We start from the raw sequence: 17,625 nt of genomic DNA, 5'->3' as shown, positions 1-17,625 counted from the left end.
ATGCTCTCTTAAGCCTCTAACCCCATCAAAAAATGGCCACGCGCCCCACAATCCAGAGCACCCTTTACACGAATCCACTCGGGTGTCCCAGCACGACTTCAGTAAACTACAAAGCCACACCACCCACAGCGCACGCAAACACACACGGAGCAGACAACGATGCTACAGTATAAAAGATGCACCAATATTTCTTAAAAATGTTGGGTAGTGAGGAGTATTGTATGACGTTAGTGGTGACTTTTGGGGACTTTTGGCATTTGTTTCATTTTCGATGGCATCTACAAGTGGAAAAAAGTGATCCATGGTTTGGGATCACTTTGATCTAATTCCACATAACAAGGTAACACCTCTTTTCTTATTTACAGCTGTTATTTATGTTGATCTTTACATATTATTTTAAATCATCATGATTATTGTTGTTGTTGGTACGGTGTCGCTCTGCACACAACTATTGTCTTACACTAACAATACTTCATCGATGCTGAGACAAATACGTGCCAATGGTTAAATTTGTCCACTAGAGGTCAGTGTTTCTCCAAGGCCTCAGACACGTCGAACCATTTGAGACAATTTTGTGACTGAGGTGTCCATTCGCCCATCACTAACACTCATCACTCCACGCCGACGAGGAACGGAACGGAGGAACGAACCGAAAAAGCGAGTGCAATGTGCCACTTCTAGACACAACTGAACAACTGAGTCACTGCGAACACGCCGACAATCCGTTGGTCCCAGACAAGCACCCTCCCTACACGCCACAACTGAACAAAGCCCAGAGTCACCGTGAACGAACAAACAAACAAAACCACTCACCCATCCAACTGTTGGGTTTCATTTAAAGTCCTGTGCGGTTTATTTGTGAAAAAAGTTCAAAAATAGACCATTTAATGACAGTGCGACTTATAATCCAGAGCGCCTAATAGCCCAGAAAATACGGTATTCAAACATGTGAATGAAACAAAACACAACTCCAGCTACTGTATGTTTTTGAGGAGGTAACAACATTATAACATAGATAAAAGCTCACAAGAGTCAGTTTTGTGTAATATATGACCTTCAATAGAAACCATCTGCTCACAAGTTTGCAATAAACAAGTTAAAGAACTGTATATCTGACCTTTTTTTTACATAACTTACATTGTGTTGTTTTCATGCCTCTCTTTGTGCAAACCTGAGGGAGTATTTGTTATTGAGGCTGCTGAAAATTCCTTTTTACTGTCATAGAGATGTGTTTTCAGGTCGTTAATTTTAAGTCAGTGTGAGGTTAAAGGTCCTATATTACACAAAATGGACTCTTGTGAGCTTTGAGCCATGTCATAATGTTGTAACCTCCTCAAAAATAGACCTGGAGTTGTGTTTGTTTCATTCACACGTCTTTCTGTTCCACCTTGTGATGTCACGAGCTGTACTGCCCTGCAAAGGCAAAAGAGCTGAACTTACCAAAGGGAGAAAAATGAGTTCAAAGTTTCAGTTTTGTCCAGATAAAAGTATAATAGGCAGGACTCCCAAAATTTGACGCCTAATTGCTATAATGAATAAATATTTGTATGTGAAAAATGTTAAGCTCAAAATTGACCTTTGACCTTATTTGTCAGTTCCTGTTCTCTGCCTTTGTATCATGAGCCAAAACAAAGGAGTTGTGCAAAGACAAAAGGCAGAAACCGGCATGATCATTATTATTTGTTTGATTTTGCCCAGGCTTTCATCTTATATATATATATATATATATATATATATATATATATATATATATATATATATATATATATATATATAAACACACACATCACCAAGCTCCAGTCATCATGTGTTTGTTTGAAATGATGTAGAAGAGTTTTGGATTTCCTGTTTAGTGCTGATCAGGATCTTGCGGCGACACTTCCACAGTGAAACAGTTTGACACGAGTGACTTTGCAGTTTAATGTGTACAGTATGAAGAAATACTTTCATATTAAAGATCATTGAAGTAGAATTGAACACAAAGGTATATTTATTGAATGTGTTAAGACTAGGGTTGTCCCGATCCGATCACGTGATCGGAAATCGGCGTCGATCATGTGACTGCGGACTCCATCCGGACTCAGACGTTATGTTCCGATCAGGTATTGGATAAATAATATACGTATATAACACACAGGACACACAGCACACAAGAGTTTTTCTGAGACACGGGATTTGCTCAGGGACGTCCAGTCAGCACAACTGTTGTACTTATGCTGGGACTTTTGGGCCATGCTGTACTCGGGCGCTGTTACCTGTGGTTCTGTGGCCCGATGGCGTCATTGCACGGTGCTATTTGTTGCAAACAAAACAAACAGTGCTGTTGTGTAGCAGAGCTGGTGCTCTTGACCGTGAGGGTCCGTCCAGCGGCATGAAGTGTCTATTGAGCAGTGGGACCGATGTGGCGGTGCGCTCCACTGTGGGTTTGTGGATGTGGTGGTGGTGTGGTGGTGTGGGGGGGTGGGGGTGGCCGGGGGAGAGAGGCTGTGGGGCTTCTGTCATNTGTGTGTGGTTCCTTGGTTCCTTGTTGTAAAAGTGCTTTGAGTGCCTTTGTTGTGTGCCTGTGTGTGTGTGTGTGTGTGTGTGTGGTTCCTTGTTGTAAAGTGCTTTGAGTGCCTTGTGTGTGTTGTGTTGATGTGTGTGTGTGTGTGTGTGTGTGTGCCTGTGTGTGTGTGTGTGTGTGTGTGTGTGTGTGTGTGTGTGTGTGTGTGTGTGTGTGTGTGTGTGTGTGTGTGTGTGTGTGTGTGTGTGTGTGGTTCCTTGTTGTAAAGTGCTTTGAGTGCCTTGAAGGTGGAAAAAAGAAAAATGTGACCTTGGCCAAAGCAAAAAGAAAGAGGTGAGAGGTTGAATCTGAAAATAAAATATATTTATGAACTAAATCACAAACAAAACATACACAGTTTCTGCCTTTTGTATTTGCACAACTCATTATATTTGGCTCATGAAACAAAGACAGAGAACAGGAACTGACAAATAAAAGGGTCAAAGGTCAATTTTGAGCTCAATATTTTTCACTATATTTATTCACATGATAAAGGAGCTCTTAAATACAAATAAAATGACTTGAATTCATTTTGGACCAAACAATGTTTGCGTTTTGCTTTTGTAAAGCACAGTAAAGTAAAGCACTTCCTGTATTGCTAGGGTGACCTTATTTCCATTTGTGAAAACCCGGACACCTTGCGGGGGGCTCACCTTTTTGCAGATTTTTTTTTTTTTTACAGCGTATGAGAGCGTATTGTGTATTACAGGCGGGTAGTAATTACATACGGATAAGTCAGGAGTAAACCAGGTCTAAACCAGGACTAATCTTGGACTTAAGAGAGAGAACGCCGAGCAGTTTGGCCGCAAATCGAGATCGGGAAATTGCCGCGTTTACCTCCGTGAGGTGCGGAGCTGAGTCAGTCCTTTCTCCTGCGTCACCTCCAAGCCCGTCCCGACGGTGAGTCCTGTTTCAGTTCAGGTTTAGTCCTGGTTTAGTCCTGTTTTAGTCCTATTTCAGTCATGGATTAGTCCTCCTCTTCAGTCTTGGAATCAGTCCTGGGTTAGTCCTGGTTTAGTCTTGGTTCAGTCCATGGTGTAGGCAGCGCAAAAGTTTGATATAATCTCGGGTTAACGGGCAGGTGCAGTATTGTGCTGGGTGTCTCCAAAAATGGACCCTTGCAGGACTCTGCGCTGTTGGGTCCATTACGGAATAAATGAATCTTCAGTTCATTACATAAAGGAGGAGGAAAATAACAAAAGAACGACAGCAGAAATAAGTTTTAAGAAGGATGTAACGAGGGTTGCACCTGTCCTGTGTGAGAAAAGTGTATAAAGTTTTTGCTGAGGGGTTTTACAGACTTAAAACAGATATAATATTTATAAAATATAAAGTTGAGTTGACTACTTCGTGGATTTCACCTATCGCCTGTTATTTTTAGAACGTAACCCCCGCGATAAACGAGGGACCACTGTACTCTCACTGTACTCTACAACCTGTGCACATGACCTCCCACTTGTCCCGACAGGGATGGAAAACGGAGAATTTCTTGTACAAGTCATTGTTAAATGCGCTTTTGCATTTCGGTATCTTGCAGGCTGACCAACTGTTTGTGTCTCGCTCCTTCGGAGTCACAGACACTACGAGAGACGCTCAGTTTAATGAACGGTACTGAAAACCCGGACATTTGCATCACTTTACAAAAAAAAAAACCCGGATGCCCAGGACAGGACGCAAAACACGGACATGTCCAGGGAAAAACGGAAGTTTGGTCACCCTATGTATTGCCAAATGACATCACAAGGTGGAGCAGAGTGTTTTCAGTTTGAGAGAAGAACTCTCTCTAAATCTGCAGGGTTTGTGTGTTAGACTTGTGTGAATGAAACAAAACACAACTCCAGGTCTGTTTTTGAGGATTAAAGCTCACGAGAGTCAGTTTTGTGCAATACAGGACCTTTACTAAAATACTTACAAGAGTGATTTTCTTCTCGATGTTGCCGTACTGGAAGTCTTGTGTCTGGATGGACTGGTAGGCCCTGTGCAGCTTCCATGCAATGCCGAAGTACGTGAAGAGGATGAGGAGGCAGGGGAGGAAGGTGCAGAGGACGGAAAGCACCAGGATGAAGGTGGAGTGGTTCAGCGATTCTCCGTAGCCGGTCCAGTCCACGGAGCAGGCCAGTCCGAACGGCTCCGGACCGTAACTGCCCCAGCCCACCAGGGGGAGCACTGCCCACAGACCTGCGTACAGCCAGATGCCGCTGATCACCATGCGGATGGTGTGTCTCTGGAACTTTACACCTGAACACAGAGAAAGAGAAAGGCAGTAAAAGTGAGTAAAAGTGCTCAGGAAAATGCTGCGTTTAAAGTGTTTGGAAGACATATTGTATTTTTCAGACTATAAATCGTATGTTTTTCATGGTTTGGGTGTTTCCTGCGACTTATATATTAAAATGTTCACACTGACACCCAGGAGAGGCTCTATGCAGAGTGTCAGTATCTGCTGCTCCTGTTCCTCCTGCACCACTGTCACTTCACTCTACTGCACATGTCTCCTGCAGAAAGAGCCTCTGTCCTGTCTGTATCATGTCAGTCGATCACACCATTACTTCTGAACCAATTTAAACAAACTTATAAAGACGACTGAGAAGACTGAACACAAATGCCCCAAAAATAAAATCTGATTTTGCATATTACAAACTGCAAGTCATGAAATCTGCATTTGAAAACGGTAATCGAGCAGACAGTGTTGGGGAGTAACAGATTACATGTACTGGAGTTACGTAATCAGAGTACAAATTATGAGTAACTGTATTCAGTTACAGTTACTGTTTCAGTGAGTGGTAATTGGATTACAGTTACTTTGTTGAAATAAATGGATTACACGGCGGTATTTTCCTGTTTTCACATTTTGGGCTATTCCCTTTTTTTTTTTTTTTTTTTTTTTTGGTATATTCCACGCATTGCCAGACATTAAACCAGGGCTAAAACCAGGACTAAACCAGGTCTAAAACAGGATTTAACAGGACTAAAGCAGGACTAAAACCAGGTCTAAACCAGTTCTAAACCTGGTCTAAATCAGGTCTAAACCAGGTCTAAAACAGGAGTTAACAGGACTAAATCATGCTGCGTGCACGTGTCTCCTTCTCTTCTATCAATAATATTTTTAATTTGGTTCAGTAAAGTCTGGGCTTTTCATTTTCTTTTAGCAGACAAAACTTCTTATGTGAAGATATCCGAGTCTTTGCTTCTCTACAGCAAATCAAGTAATCCAAAGTATTCAGATTACGTTACTCACTTTAAGTAATTTAATGGAGTACGTTACAAACTACATTTTGGGGTATGTAATCTGTAATCTGTAGGGGAATACATTTTAAAAGTCACCTTCCCAACACTTCGAGCAGCAGAAAGAAAGTTTGGAGTGAGAGAGAAACTTGTGAGATTTGGAAGATGCACCATGAAACTTCCCTGAAGTCACTGGATGGATGGACAAAGCCTGGACTTCAGTGACACCAAAACCATCCTGTCGGGAATCAGAAAGGCCCGAATAATTCTAACTGGAACTGATGCTGAGTCTGACGACAGCGACACAGAAGAGGAAGCGGCGCTCTGTTCAGAAGTGACACCGAGGATGAAGAATTGAATGGATTTAGTGATTTGGAGTGAGATGGAGAGTTTGGTTAAACTTGTTCTATTGTTTATGTTATAGTTTATCTGAAGAACTGTTCATATGTGACGTTAACAGTCTGTTGTTCTCTCTTCTATTGTTATTACTACAACTTGACTTTACACAGGAAATATCGGTTCCTGCTCTCTGATTTTATAAAATAAATTTCCCCCAAAAAGTGTGACTTATATGTTTTTTTCTTCTTCATTATGCATTTTTTGGCTGGTGCGACTTCTAATCCAGTAGACAACTATTTAGAGGTTCTATATTACGCAAAGTTGAGTCTTGTGAGTTTAAAGCCATGTTAGAAAGTTTTCCTCATAACTGGAGTTGTGTTTTGTTCCACACACGTTTGAGTAACTCTTTATTTTTAGTCTGTCTACATCTCCAAAGCTCAAAATGCTCTTTTCCACCTTGTGATGTCATGTAGTTGTAGTTTCAAGTTTAACAGCTCCTTTTCCCTTTAGTTCAGTAGAGATCGGCCATTCCAGATCTGAAATTGTCCAAATGATTCTAGTGAAGGTGTATGGAGTTTAAAAACACAGTCAAGCACTTCTGTATTACCACTTCATGACATCACAAGGTGGAACAGAGTGTTTTCTGTTTGAGAGAAGAACTCAGCCTAAACATGCAGGATTTGTGTGTTAAATGTGTGTGAATGAAACAAAATACAACCTCACATACAGTGTTGGGAAGGTGACTTTTAAAATGTATTCCCCTACAGATTACAGATTACATACGCCAAAATGTAGTTTATAACGGAATCCATTCAATTACTTAACGTGAGTAATGTAATCTGAATACTTTTGATTACTTGATATTGTCATGCTTTTTAAAACTACATGAATGTAACAACCACATCCTGAAAATTCATGTTTGTTCTCTTCAAATTGTCTGTTGAGCCCAAGTCTCCATGACCAGACTTTTGTTTTACTGTAGAGAAACAAAGACTAGAATCGTAACATAAGAGGTTTTGTCTGCTAAAAGAAAATAAAAAGTCCAGTCTTTACTTAAACATATTAAAAATATTATTGATAGAGAAATTATTTCTATATGAGATCACTGCTGCTTTAAATCATGTCCACCTACTGTTAGGTGTCATATTGTTTAGACCTGGTTTAGTCCTAGTTTAGTCCTGGGTTTAGACCTGGTTTTATCCTGGGTTTAGACTTGGTTTTATTCCTGGTTTAGTCCTGGTTTAGTCCTAGTTTAGTCCTGGGTTTAGACCTGGTTTAGTCCTAGTTTAGATCTGGTTTTAGACCTGCTTTAGACCTGGTTTTAGTCCTGGTTTTAGTCCTAGTTTAGTCCTGGGTTTAGACCTGGTTTAGTCCTGGTTTAGTCCTAGTTTAGATCTGGTTTTAGACCTGCTTTAGACCTGGTTTTAGTCCTGGTTTTAGACCTGGTTTAGTCCTGGGTTTAGTCCTGGTTTAGTCCGAGTTTAGTCCTGGTTTAGTCCTGGTTTAGTCCTGGTTTAGTCCTGGGTTTAGACCTGGTTTAGTCCTGGTTTAGTCCTAGTTTAGATCTGGTTTTAGACCTGCTTTAGACCTGCTTTAGACCTGGTTTTAGTCCTGTTTTAGACCTGGTTTAGTCCTGGGTTTAGTCCTGGTTTAGTCCGAGTTTAGTCCTGGTTTAGACCTGGTTTAGTCCTGGTTTAGTCCTGGTTTTAGTCCTGGTTTAGCCCAAATTGGAAAACAGGAAAATACCTCTGTGTAATCCATTTATTTCAACAAAGTAAATGTAATCCAATTACCACTCACTGAAACAGTAACTGCAACTGAATACAGTTACTCATAATTTGTACTCTGATTACGTAACTCCGGTACATGTAATCTGTTACTCCCCAACACTGCTCACATATATTTTTGATGAGAACACAACATTATAACATGGATCAGTATAGTCCTAATATGGACTATACTTAATATGGACCCTTTAAATTCCAATAAAAAATGATGTGCCAAAGTTTGAAATTTTAAGTATCATGAAAACCTAGATCTTGTCTGTTTATTTATTTATATTTCAGTTCAGTACATCTATTAACAAATCCACTTTATAAGCGTCTGACTCAGGCTGTTTTCATTTGTAACCGAGGCTCTTTGTGCAGGTGTAATTCCTCTCAGATTGATTTGTACTGGTCTTGGTCACTGTGAGGCGCTGCAGCTCCTTCAAACCCGCGAGGAGCTCAAGGAGGGAGCATTTGCATTACTGACTCATGTCTCTTGAAACGGTGAAGCCGCCACTCACCTCATACTGTGCGTCTAAATAAGCCCATGAAGAGGAATGTTTACAATTATTGATAGCGTACGCAGAGACGAGCTTTGTTATTTTATCTGTATACATGTCTATGGTCTGTTGTCTGTGCGGCACTCGGTTGTTTTCAAATGTGATGTAAATTTGAATTGACAATGCATTGGTGTCAGCGTGTATTCTCCATCCGCATTTAGACGCTGTGTTTTCCAGGCTCTGGGCAGTGTTAGGAAGTAACTGAATACAGCTTTTATACAAACACCTCCCAGGCACTCAGAGCCTTTACATTAACCATCCACTCACACATTCATACAACAGTTTTCAAGTGTAAACAGACACTGAGGGCCAGGTAGGTGAAATGTCTTGCCCGAGGACACAACAGCTGCAATCATCTTCATGGGAGCTGGAACCGCCAAAATTCAGATCATTCCAACTGAGCTACTGTCGCCCATGTACTGAAAATACGTGTTCTGAATTGTCATTTTGAGTAATGGTATTCAAGTACAGTTACTTTTGAATTTGGTAGTTTTCAGAATACAGATACTTTAGAAAGTTAAAAAGAAAATGGTCACATTTTTATACAGCACTTTTTCACCTTCAAGGCACTTTACAATAAGGAACCACTCACACATTCACACACACACACACACACACACACTGTGAATGTGTGCTTGTGTGTGTGCCCATGGACACAAACAGTTACTTATAAATTTAGTAATTTTCAGAATATAGGTCATTTAATTAAATTAGCAAATTAGAAAATGGTCACATTTATATACACTTTTCCACCGTCAAGGCGCAGTCACAGACATTTGGGCCAAGGTGGGTGAAGTGTCTTACCCAAGGACACAACAGCAGCATTCATCTGTGGGAACTGGAATCACACCACCAACCTGTAGGTCAGTGGATCTGACTGCTCAACCACTTTTTTTTATATTGAGAGTGGGATTTTAACCTTCGGATTAGTGGACAAACGCTTTTACCAGCTGTATTCAGGTACAGTTTCTTATGAATTTGGTAGTTTTCAGAATACAGGTCATTTAGTAAATTTAAATTGTCACACATTCACTTTTCCACCTTCAAGGCACAGTCACAGACACTTGGGCCAAGGTGGGTTAAGTGCCTTTCCCAAGGACACAATGGCAGCATTTATCTGTGGGAACTGGAGTTACACTGCCAGTCTGTGGTTCAATGGATCTAACAGCTGAACCAGTGATGTCTTTATGTGGAGAGCAGGATTCAAACCGCCAACCTTCAGATCAGTGGACAAACGCTCTTACCAGCTGAGCTACTGTCGCCCGTGTGCTGAAAACACGTGTTCTGAATATTCATTTGGAGTAACTGTATTCAGGTACAGTCATTATGAATTTGGGAGTATCCAGAATACAGATAGTTAGTAAATTAAAAAGAAAATGGTCACATTTTAATACAGCGCTTTTCTAAAACCTTCAAGGATTCAATACACTTTACAGCAAGGAAACACTCACACATTCACACACACAAGTCCTCAAGGTGGGCTAAGTATGTTGCCCAAGTACACAACAACAGCACAAATAACGAAGCTACTGTCGTCCTCTGAGCAATTCCATGTCATTGTCATGTCATTTTGGCTACAGCTCCAGAGCTCAAAGTGCTCTTTTAGTTTTGAATAATTTTCCAGTTAACAGCTAATTTAGTTCAGTAGAGATTGTCAATTCCAGGGCTGAAATTATCCAAATGATTCAAGTGAACGTGTAGAGAGTTTAAAAACACAGTGACATTGTTAGGATAAATAACTAGGCTTACGATGTAACTGATGTGCTGCTATACAGTTATTGATGTACTGCTACATTTTATTATTATACTATTATAATCAGTGTTGTGGAGTAACAGATTACATGTACCGGAGTTACGTAATCAGAGTACAAATTATGAGTAACTGTATTCTGTTACAGTTACTGTTTCAGTGAGTGGTAATTGGATTACAGTTCCTTTGTTAAAATAAATGGATTACATGGCGGTATTTTCCTGTTTTCACATTTTGGGCTATATCTCTTTTTTTTTCTTTAATTCCACTCATTGCTGGACACTAAACCAGGTCTTAAACCAGGTCCTAAACCAGGTCCAAACCAGGTCTAAAACCAGGTCTAAACCAGGACTAAAACCAGGTCTAAACCAGGACTAAAACCAGGTCTTAAACCAGGACTAAACCCAATCTAAAACCAGGTCTAAACCAGGACTAAACCAGGTCTAAAACAGGATTTAACAGGACTAAAGTGAACATTTTGCATGACTTTTACAGGTAATGTGCATGATCAACTACATTTTCTTTGTATGTTCCATACAATGTTTGTATTCTTTAATTATATGTTGCAGAATAAACAGTTAGAGTCTGAAGGGGGATTCAAACCCAGGTCACCATGTGAAAGTCCAGTGACTTATTAATCGAACTAACCAGCTGCTGATTCCAGAGGGAACAATAGCAGATATTGAGGACAATTACAAGTACCTTGGTATTTGTAACTGATATGACGTCTTGTCAGTTGAGGCATGTGAAAAAACATAAGTGTGTAGCTGCTTTTTGGAATATTACAAGTCAATATACTGTGGTTTGTAATAATTAGGATTTTGCAGAGTAAAAATATTTTTACAGCCTGATGTATGTTCACTGTGAGATCAGTGGAAGATGTTTTTTAAGATTGTAATGCAATATTTACATTTTTGTGTTTACCCCCATACTGCCCAACACACACACACACGCACACACACACAAAATACGCACGGCACAACAGAACCCACAACCCCCACACACAAACACACACAGACACGCATGCACACACACACCCTCACACGCACACCCCCACATGCACCCCACACACAAATACACACGCACACACACACACACACACACACACTTGTGATAATTTTCTTTCTCACTCTCACTTACACACACACACACACAACACAGCAGTCAAGTTTAAGGAAACAATCATCATTTCACTTGTTTTTCTATTAAATAAATGACCTTTGTCCAACACTTGTGAGGACATTGTGTGTGAGATTAGTGTCATGGGCCTTGCAGGATACAAAGTTTTATGTGTTTCATGACATGAACATATTTACCAAAGATCTTGTAATGTTTTCACTGTCAATACAAAATCTTTTAGGGATTCATATGAAACATGTTAAAGTGGTGTATGATTTGTCATGACCTTTTCCAGGGGATCCTTGTCACAATCAGATAAGATTGTGCAACGTGCCAAGGGGCCTGGATCACCTGAGCACCAACGAAGAGGCACTAAGTCTAAACCATCTTCGCCTCCCACTATAGTTTGTGTATAAAAATCATTGTATCAGCATAAATATTCAGTCTCTGCATGGGAATGTCAGCACAGACTCCTTGTACAAGTATGACTTTTCCAATGTTGGAATAAGTAAATTATCTGGATTTTATTTCTGTTTCAATTGTAATTTTTTGTCTAAGCAGAAACTAACGAACACACGAGGAAAAGGTTATTTTCCTCAACGACATATAAACTTCTTATATACCACATGACATCACAAGGTGGAACAAAGTGTTTTCAGTTTGAGAGAAGAAATCTGCAGGTTTGTGTGTTAAACATGTGTGAATGAAACAAAACACAACTCCAGGTCTGTTTGTGATGAGGAAACAACATTAGAACATACTGTAGACCAGAAAATAAGGTAATAAAGACCTTTGAAAAACTAGAGAAAAATCTGAAAATACAATTATGTTAAGGATGTGTGTCCACTTTAACATAGTAATGCTTTTAAAAGGGCTTCAGTTTTGGACGAGGGCACAAAGAGATGAAGAGGAAGGAGTGTACTCATCTTCATTCACTAAACGTACTTTAATCAATGGACTCTATAGGGCCCTTATTTTCACACTCACTTCAATCCAAATTACACACAAGTACACGGACTCATATTAATCACACAAATTTATTTAACATGCTTCTCACATAAAATATAAAAAGAACGGACTGGATGATTCAGAGTTTTTGGTATAGATCATTTAACAGGCTCAAGCTGAAAAACTCTGTTCCACCTTGTGATGTCATGTGGTGATACACGAAGCGCTTCACTGTGTTTTTAAACTCCACACACCTTCGCTAAAATCATTTGGATCATTTCAGCCCTGGAATTGTCGATCTCAACTGAACTAAAAGTAAAAGGAGGTGTTCATTTGAAAACTACCACTGCGTGACATCACAAGGCAGAACAGAGCATTTTGATCTTTGGAGATGTAGACAGAGTGATAATAAAGGTCTACTCAATTACAGATGTGTGTGAATGAAACAAAACACAACTCCAAGTCCGTTTTTGAGAAAGTACCAACATTCTAATGTGACATAAAGCTCATAATTTTGCTTAAAATATAGGACCTTTTTTTTCCTGTATCAACTTGCATGTCCTTTTTATCGCTATACACTACACAAATGAAAAAAACAAACAAAAACAAAACATGATAATAAAATAAAAAAAAATCAGAATAGAGAGAATGGCACATTAGGAGCTGGTGTCTCTAGCGTCACATGGAGTAAACAGAAGTCCCATGAGACTGAACACTGGAGGTGATGGTTTCTTTGAACACATTATCCACACTACAGCAGCTAATTAACTGTGCAAACAAAGTGCAAGGCTGCTCTTTGAGTCAATGTTCCTCTGTATCTTTGGCACAGCACGCACTAAGGGGCCCTTCATGTAGGCCCCTGCTGATACTGAGCTCCACCACGCCACGCCACACACCAGGCTCAGGTCTGATTGTTGTGGAATAAAGAAGATGCATTTCCTCTTCACTGTTTATTCACAAGATCAGTCTCCAAATGTCAGGTTCTATAGTCTATAGGCTGTATACAAGCCTGTCGGTTCATTTGTGTAAAATGGCAAAGGAGAAATTCAGTTTGTCGACTGGACACAGCTCTGAGCCTGCTGCGGTTACCACTATTGTTTTCTTTCTAGTGATGGCTGAGTCCGGCTTAGAGGTGTGAAAGCACCCAGGAGCCTGAATGATTCGGTGAATATGACTCAGGCACAGTCCACACTGGCTGCAGTTCAATAGGCTGAGCTAACAAACACAAACTGTAAACAAGTGTGTGTGTAAGTTTCAGAGGAGTTTCAGTGTAGTTAGCTCCTCCCTGCAGACAGATATAAGACATTGTCCACCAACATCTGACTACAACTGAAGAAGCAGCTTGGATGAGCTGAGAAACATATTCAATCAAAAAAAAACTTTTGTCCAGTAACAGAACAGAATTTTTCATTTTCCATGGATTCTACCTGGACCACTGAGGATTACACAAACATCTGTGTAAAATGTCCAATTTTCATGTGTCACACTGATTCTCTGGAGACTTTAAATCAACCCTATATTCGGTGTTGAACTTATTTGCTGTACATATCGTACTATACAAAAAATACAACCTGAATCACAATGGAGCCGCCCATGGCAACTTCAGGAATAAGGTGAATTGTCTTTATAAAGAACCCAAGTTCATGTACATAAGATGACAAAATGAAGGTTTTTGGATGAAGATGAAATCACACAAACCTCAAGTGGAGCACTTTTACTTGATCACCATTTCACAGATCTTACTCGTGACCTGGTCATACTGTGGATTCTAGGCAAAGCAGTAAGATCTCCATGGAGACAAGTAGGTGGCGGACTTTTCTCCAGAAAATCCTATACTACAGGTATATAATAAATATAAATAAATCTATAATAATAAATAAATCTATAATAATAAAAGAAAGTGCTATGATTTTCATGTTGAAAATGAGTCTTTTATTATCATTGTGCTATTGAGTTTATTCCTTAGCATTCGGAATTGTGTTTAAGAATGATCTGATACTTGATCAAAGGATCACCACCCAGAACAGGCACAAGACTCGGAGGTCATAAATAACCAAATAGTGTTCATATTATTTATTGTTCTTGCAACTTACAGAGTCCATATTATACTGTTCTCTGATCTCTGTTCTAATGTAGTTTCCTCATCACAAACAGAGCTGGAGTTGTGTTTTGTTTCGTTCACACATGTTTAACACTAAAATTCTGCACATTTAGGCTGAGTTCTTCTCTGGAACAGAAAACAGCCCTCTTTTCCACCTTGTGATGTCATGTGGTAATATAGAGAGCATGTTTTTAAACTTCATACTTGTAAACTAGAATCATCTGGATGATTTCAGAACTAGAAGTGCCCATTTCTAACCAACAAATGGTAAAAGGTTGCATTAATAGACAAGTAGAGAAGATTACATATTGTGGTATAAGTGTTATGTGGCATGAAGTTAATCTAACAACATCAGCAATCAGTGCATCTTCTGGCCCACTGGAAAGTGAAGCGGTTGTCAAGCTAAAACATCTGCATCAATTTTGAGGCCTGACATGAGCTGTTATCATCCACACTTTGTCCTTCTTTATGTTTTTAATGTACACACATGTTTACGAGACTAGTTAGTCAGAAGTCTTAACTATTCTGATGAAGATATATCTACTATAATAAATATATATGTATTTGTATAACATAGAAAGACAAAGTGCTGATTTAGAACAGTGAAGGTCATGCATGTGAAGTCCATCCATCCATTTAAATTATGCAGCATTACTCAAACCTGCACCCATAAACAAGAAATGAAAGACACATCATTTTAATGAGGACACAGAAATAGTTGCTCATTCATATTTAGATATTGTGAAGAGGAAACATGAATTTAGCTTTCTGCATTCATTTACCATTAGACTAATTGGAAATTCTATTCGGTATGATGACACTATTGTTAGCTCTGGACCAAGAAATGCCAGAAGGTGAGAGCTACTCCAGCACTTTATGAAAGTACATTGGATTTATATAATGCCCCTGCAGACACCCAAGGCTCTTTACATTTCATTATTTATTCACTCCTATACTTATATTCATACTTGTTCGAGCTCCTATTGTAGCTGCAGCTGCCCCTTAAATGACCGACTTGCAATTTATGCAGCAATACATTTTGAATTATTCATGTTTTCTAGTCAAATATAATTAAACTAGAGATCGACCGATATATGAGTTGGTGGATATATCGGGTCGATATTTGGACTTTTTAACATATTGGCTATCGGCCTTAAATCTCCAGTACAGGTCGATATTTTGTTTTGATCAAGCTGCTGCACAGTTCCATTATGGGTTTGTGGTAAAAAAAAAAAAAAAAAAAAAAAAGGGCTGTGAGTGAGTTTGTAGTGAATTTAAATTACATCACTTAAGGAAAATAATCAAAATTGGCTCAAAAATACTGGCAGAGTTTATGAGCTACTGGCTGCTCTGGATTCTAAACAATCAATACATGCATCACGAATTTCGGCGAAAGCGATGGGCAGTATTGATACTCAGGAAGGATGAAAAAGGAAACCTTTGACTGCCTGAATCATCCCGAGTTTGCGGCAAACATTTTGTATGTGGAGCTCCATCAAAGCAAAATCCCATTTGTTAAGCGAGAGGTGCAGAAGACAGACAGGCTGAGCTGCACTTTCTTGTTCTTGTGGCTTTACAACAACGTCATGTCTTTGTCTCTTTGCAGTGGAAGGTGTTTCTTGGTGAACAGCTGGTGCCTTTCGATTTGGCGTTGACTTGTGAAATTCGTAACCAGAGTTGAGCGCTCCATATACAAAATGATCGCTGCAAACTCGGGATGATTTAGGCAGTCAAAGGTTTCCTTTTTCGTCCTTCCTGTGGATCAATCCTGCCCATCGCCTTCACTTTCACTATTTTTCAATTCCGCTGGGAAGAGAAACAATTTAAACAGGTTTGCAGTCACACACATCTGATTCCCTTTTGCAGTTATGGAGTTCGCAAACTTTCCGAAGCCCATTTCTCGAGCCATTTTCTGCTGTTAGGATCCAACAACCACACAATTAACGATGTCCGAATCCCAAAACTAAAATATGACAATATCAGAACCAGAAACAAAAGTGATATGGTTCAAAAGACTAGAAAAGATCAACTTTGCACTGGGAAAACAAACACGGCGGTTTGATGCTCACTTTTTCGAAAAATCCTTCCCAGTATGCATTGCGCAATGACTGGAAGTCTGAAATTCAGGATGCATGTATATCTGCACTGGTCTTGAAAATACCCATATCAACTTAGACTTAGACTTGAATTTAATTAATTAATTTTTTTGAGCTTTAATGTATGTTCTAATGCTGTTACCTCCTTAAAATATACCCAGAGTTGTTTTGTTTCATTCACATGTGAAAATGGTCTGTTCCACTTTGTGATATCATGAAGCAATAGTTTTCAGGTTACCTTTTGCCTTTTCTTCAGTAGGGATTGGCAGTTCCAGGGCTGAAATTATCCTTATGAAATCTTAGTTTTTTTCAATATAATAAGTTAACTTTTGTTAAGTGAGAGGTACAGAAGACAAACAGGCTGAGCTCACACTTTCTTGTTCTTGTAGTTTTACAGCAACATTAAGTCTTGGTCTCTTTGCAGTGGAAGGTGTTTCTTGGCGAACAGCTGGTGCCTTTCACTTTGGTGTTGACTTTTTAAATTCGTAACCAAGGCTGACTGAGGAATCGGAGTTTTGCTTTGATGGTGCTCCACATACAAAATGTTCACTGCAAACTCGGGATGATTTAGGCAGACAAAGGTTTCCTTTTTCATCCTTCCTGAGTATCAATCCTGCCCATCGCCTTCAACTTTCACTATTTTTCAATTTCCGTTGGGAAGGGAAACAGTTTGAACGGAGGTTTGCAGTCACACACATCTGATTCCCTTTTGTATTTATGGAGTTCGCAAACAAATTTCTCGAGCCGTTTTCCGCTGTTAGGATCCAACAACCACAAAATTAAGATGTCTGAATCCCAAAACTAAAATATGACAATATCAGAATCAAAAACAAAAGTGATATGGGTTAAAAGACTTTGGTCGACTTTGTCAGTAGATGCATCCCACTGGGAAAACAAACGTGGCGGTTTGATGCTCACTTTTTCGGAAAATCACAGTATGCATTGCGCAGTGACCGGAAGTCTGAGATTCTTGATGTGTCTATTGGACAATACACTTTTGGAGACAGAACAAGTTGGACAGTGGATAGAGGAAACACTCTGCTTCAGTCTCTGGAGAAGGTAAGAGGCTTGTTTTCATTCATTTTGGGGCAAATCTGAGGACGGCGTCTCACAGGTAAATAGTGCGTAAATGAGCTGGTGGTGAGCTGCTCTGGTTGTTCTGCCGTGCGCTGTAGGAGCAAC

General features: G+C 39.6%; 1 protein-coding gene across 1 annotated transcript in view; it reads right to left on the bottom strand.

Moving 5' to 3' along the window:
- The window catches only part of opn8a (opsin 8, group member a), an 84,577-nt gene that overhangs the window by 33,148 nt on the left and 33,804 nt on the right, over positions 1–17,625 (bottom strand). The window contains exon 3 of the mRNA XM_055149287.1: positions 4,455–4,780. Coding sequence (XP_055005262.1) covers positions 4,455–4,780 — 326 coding nt within the window. The remainder of the gene's footprint in view (positions 1–4,454; positions 4,781–17,625) is intronic.

Source organism: Boleophthalmus pectinirostris, unplaced genomic scaffold (assembly GCF_026225935.1).
Source record: "Boleophthalmus pectinirostris isolate CB_2022bp ecotype Guang Dong unplaced genomic scaffold, ASM2622593v1 HiC_scaffold_13, whole genome shotgun sequence".
Lineage (NCBI taxonomy): Eukaryota > Metazoa > Chordata > Actinopteri > Gobiiformes > Gobiidae > Boleophthalmus > Boleophthalmus pectinirostris.
Note: the sequence above shows the minus strand (reverse complement) of the source record. Positions and strands in the feature narration are given on the sequence as shown.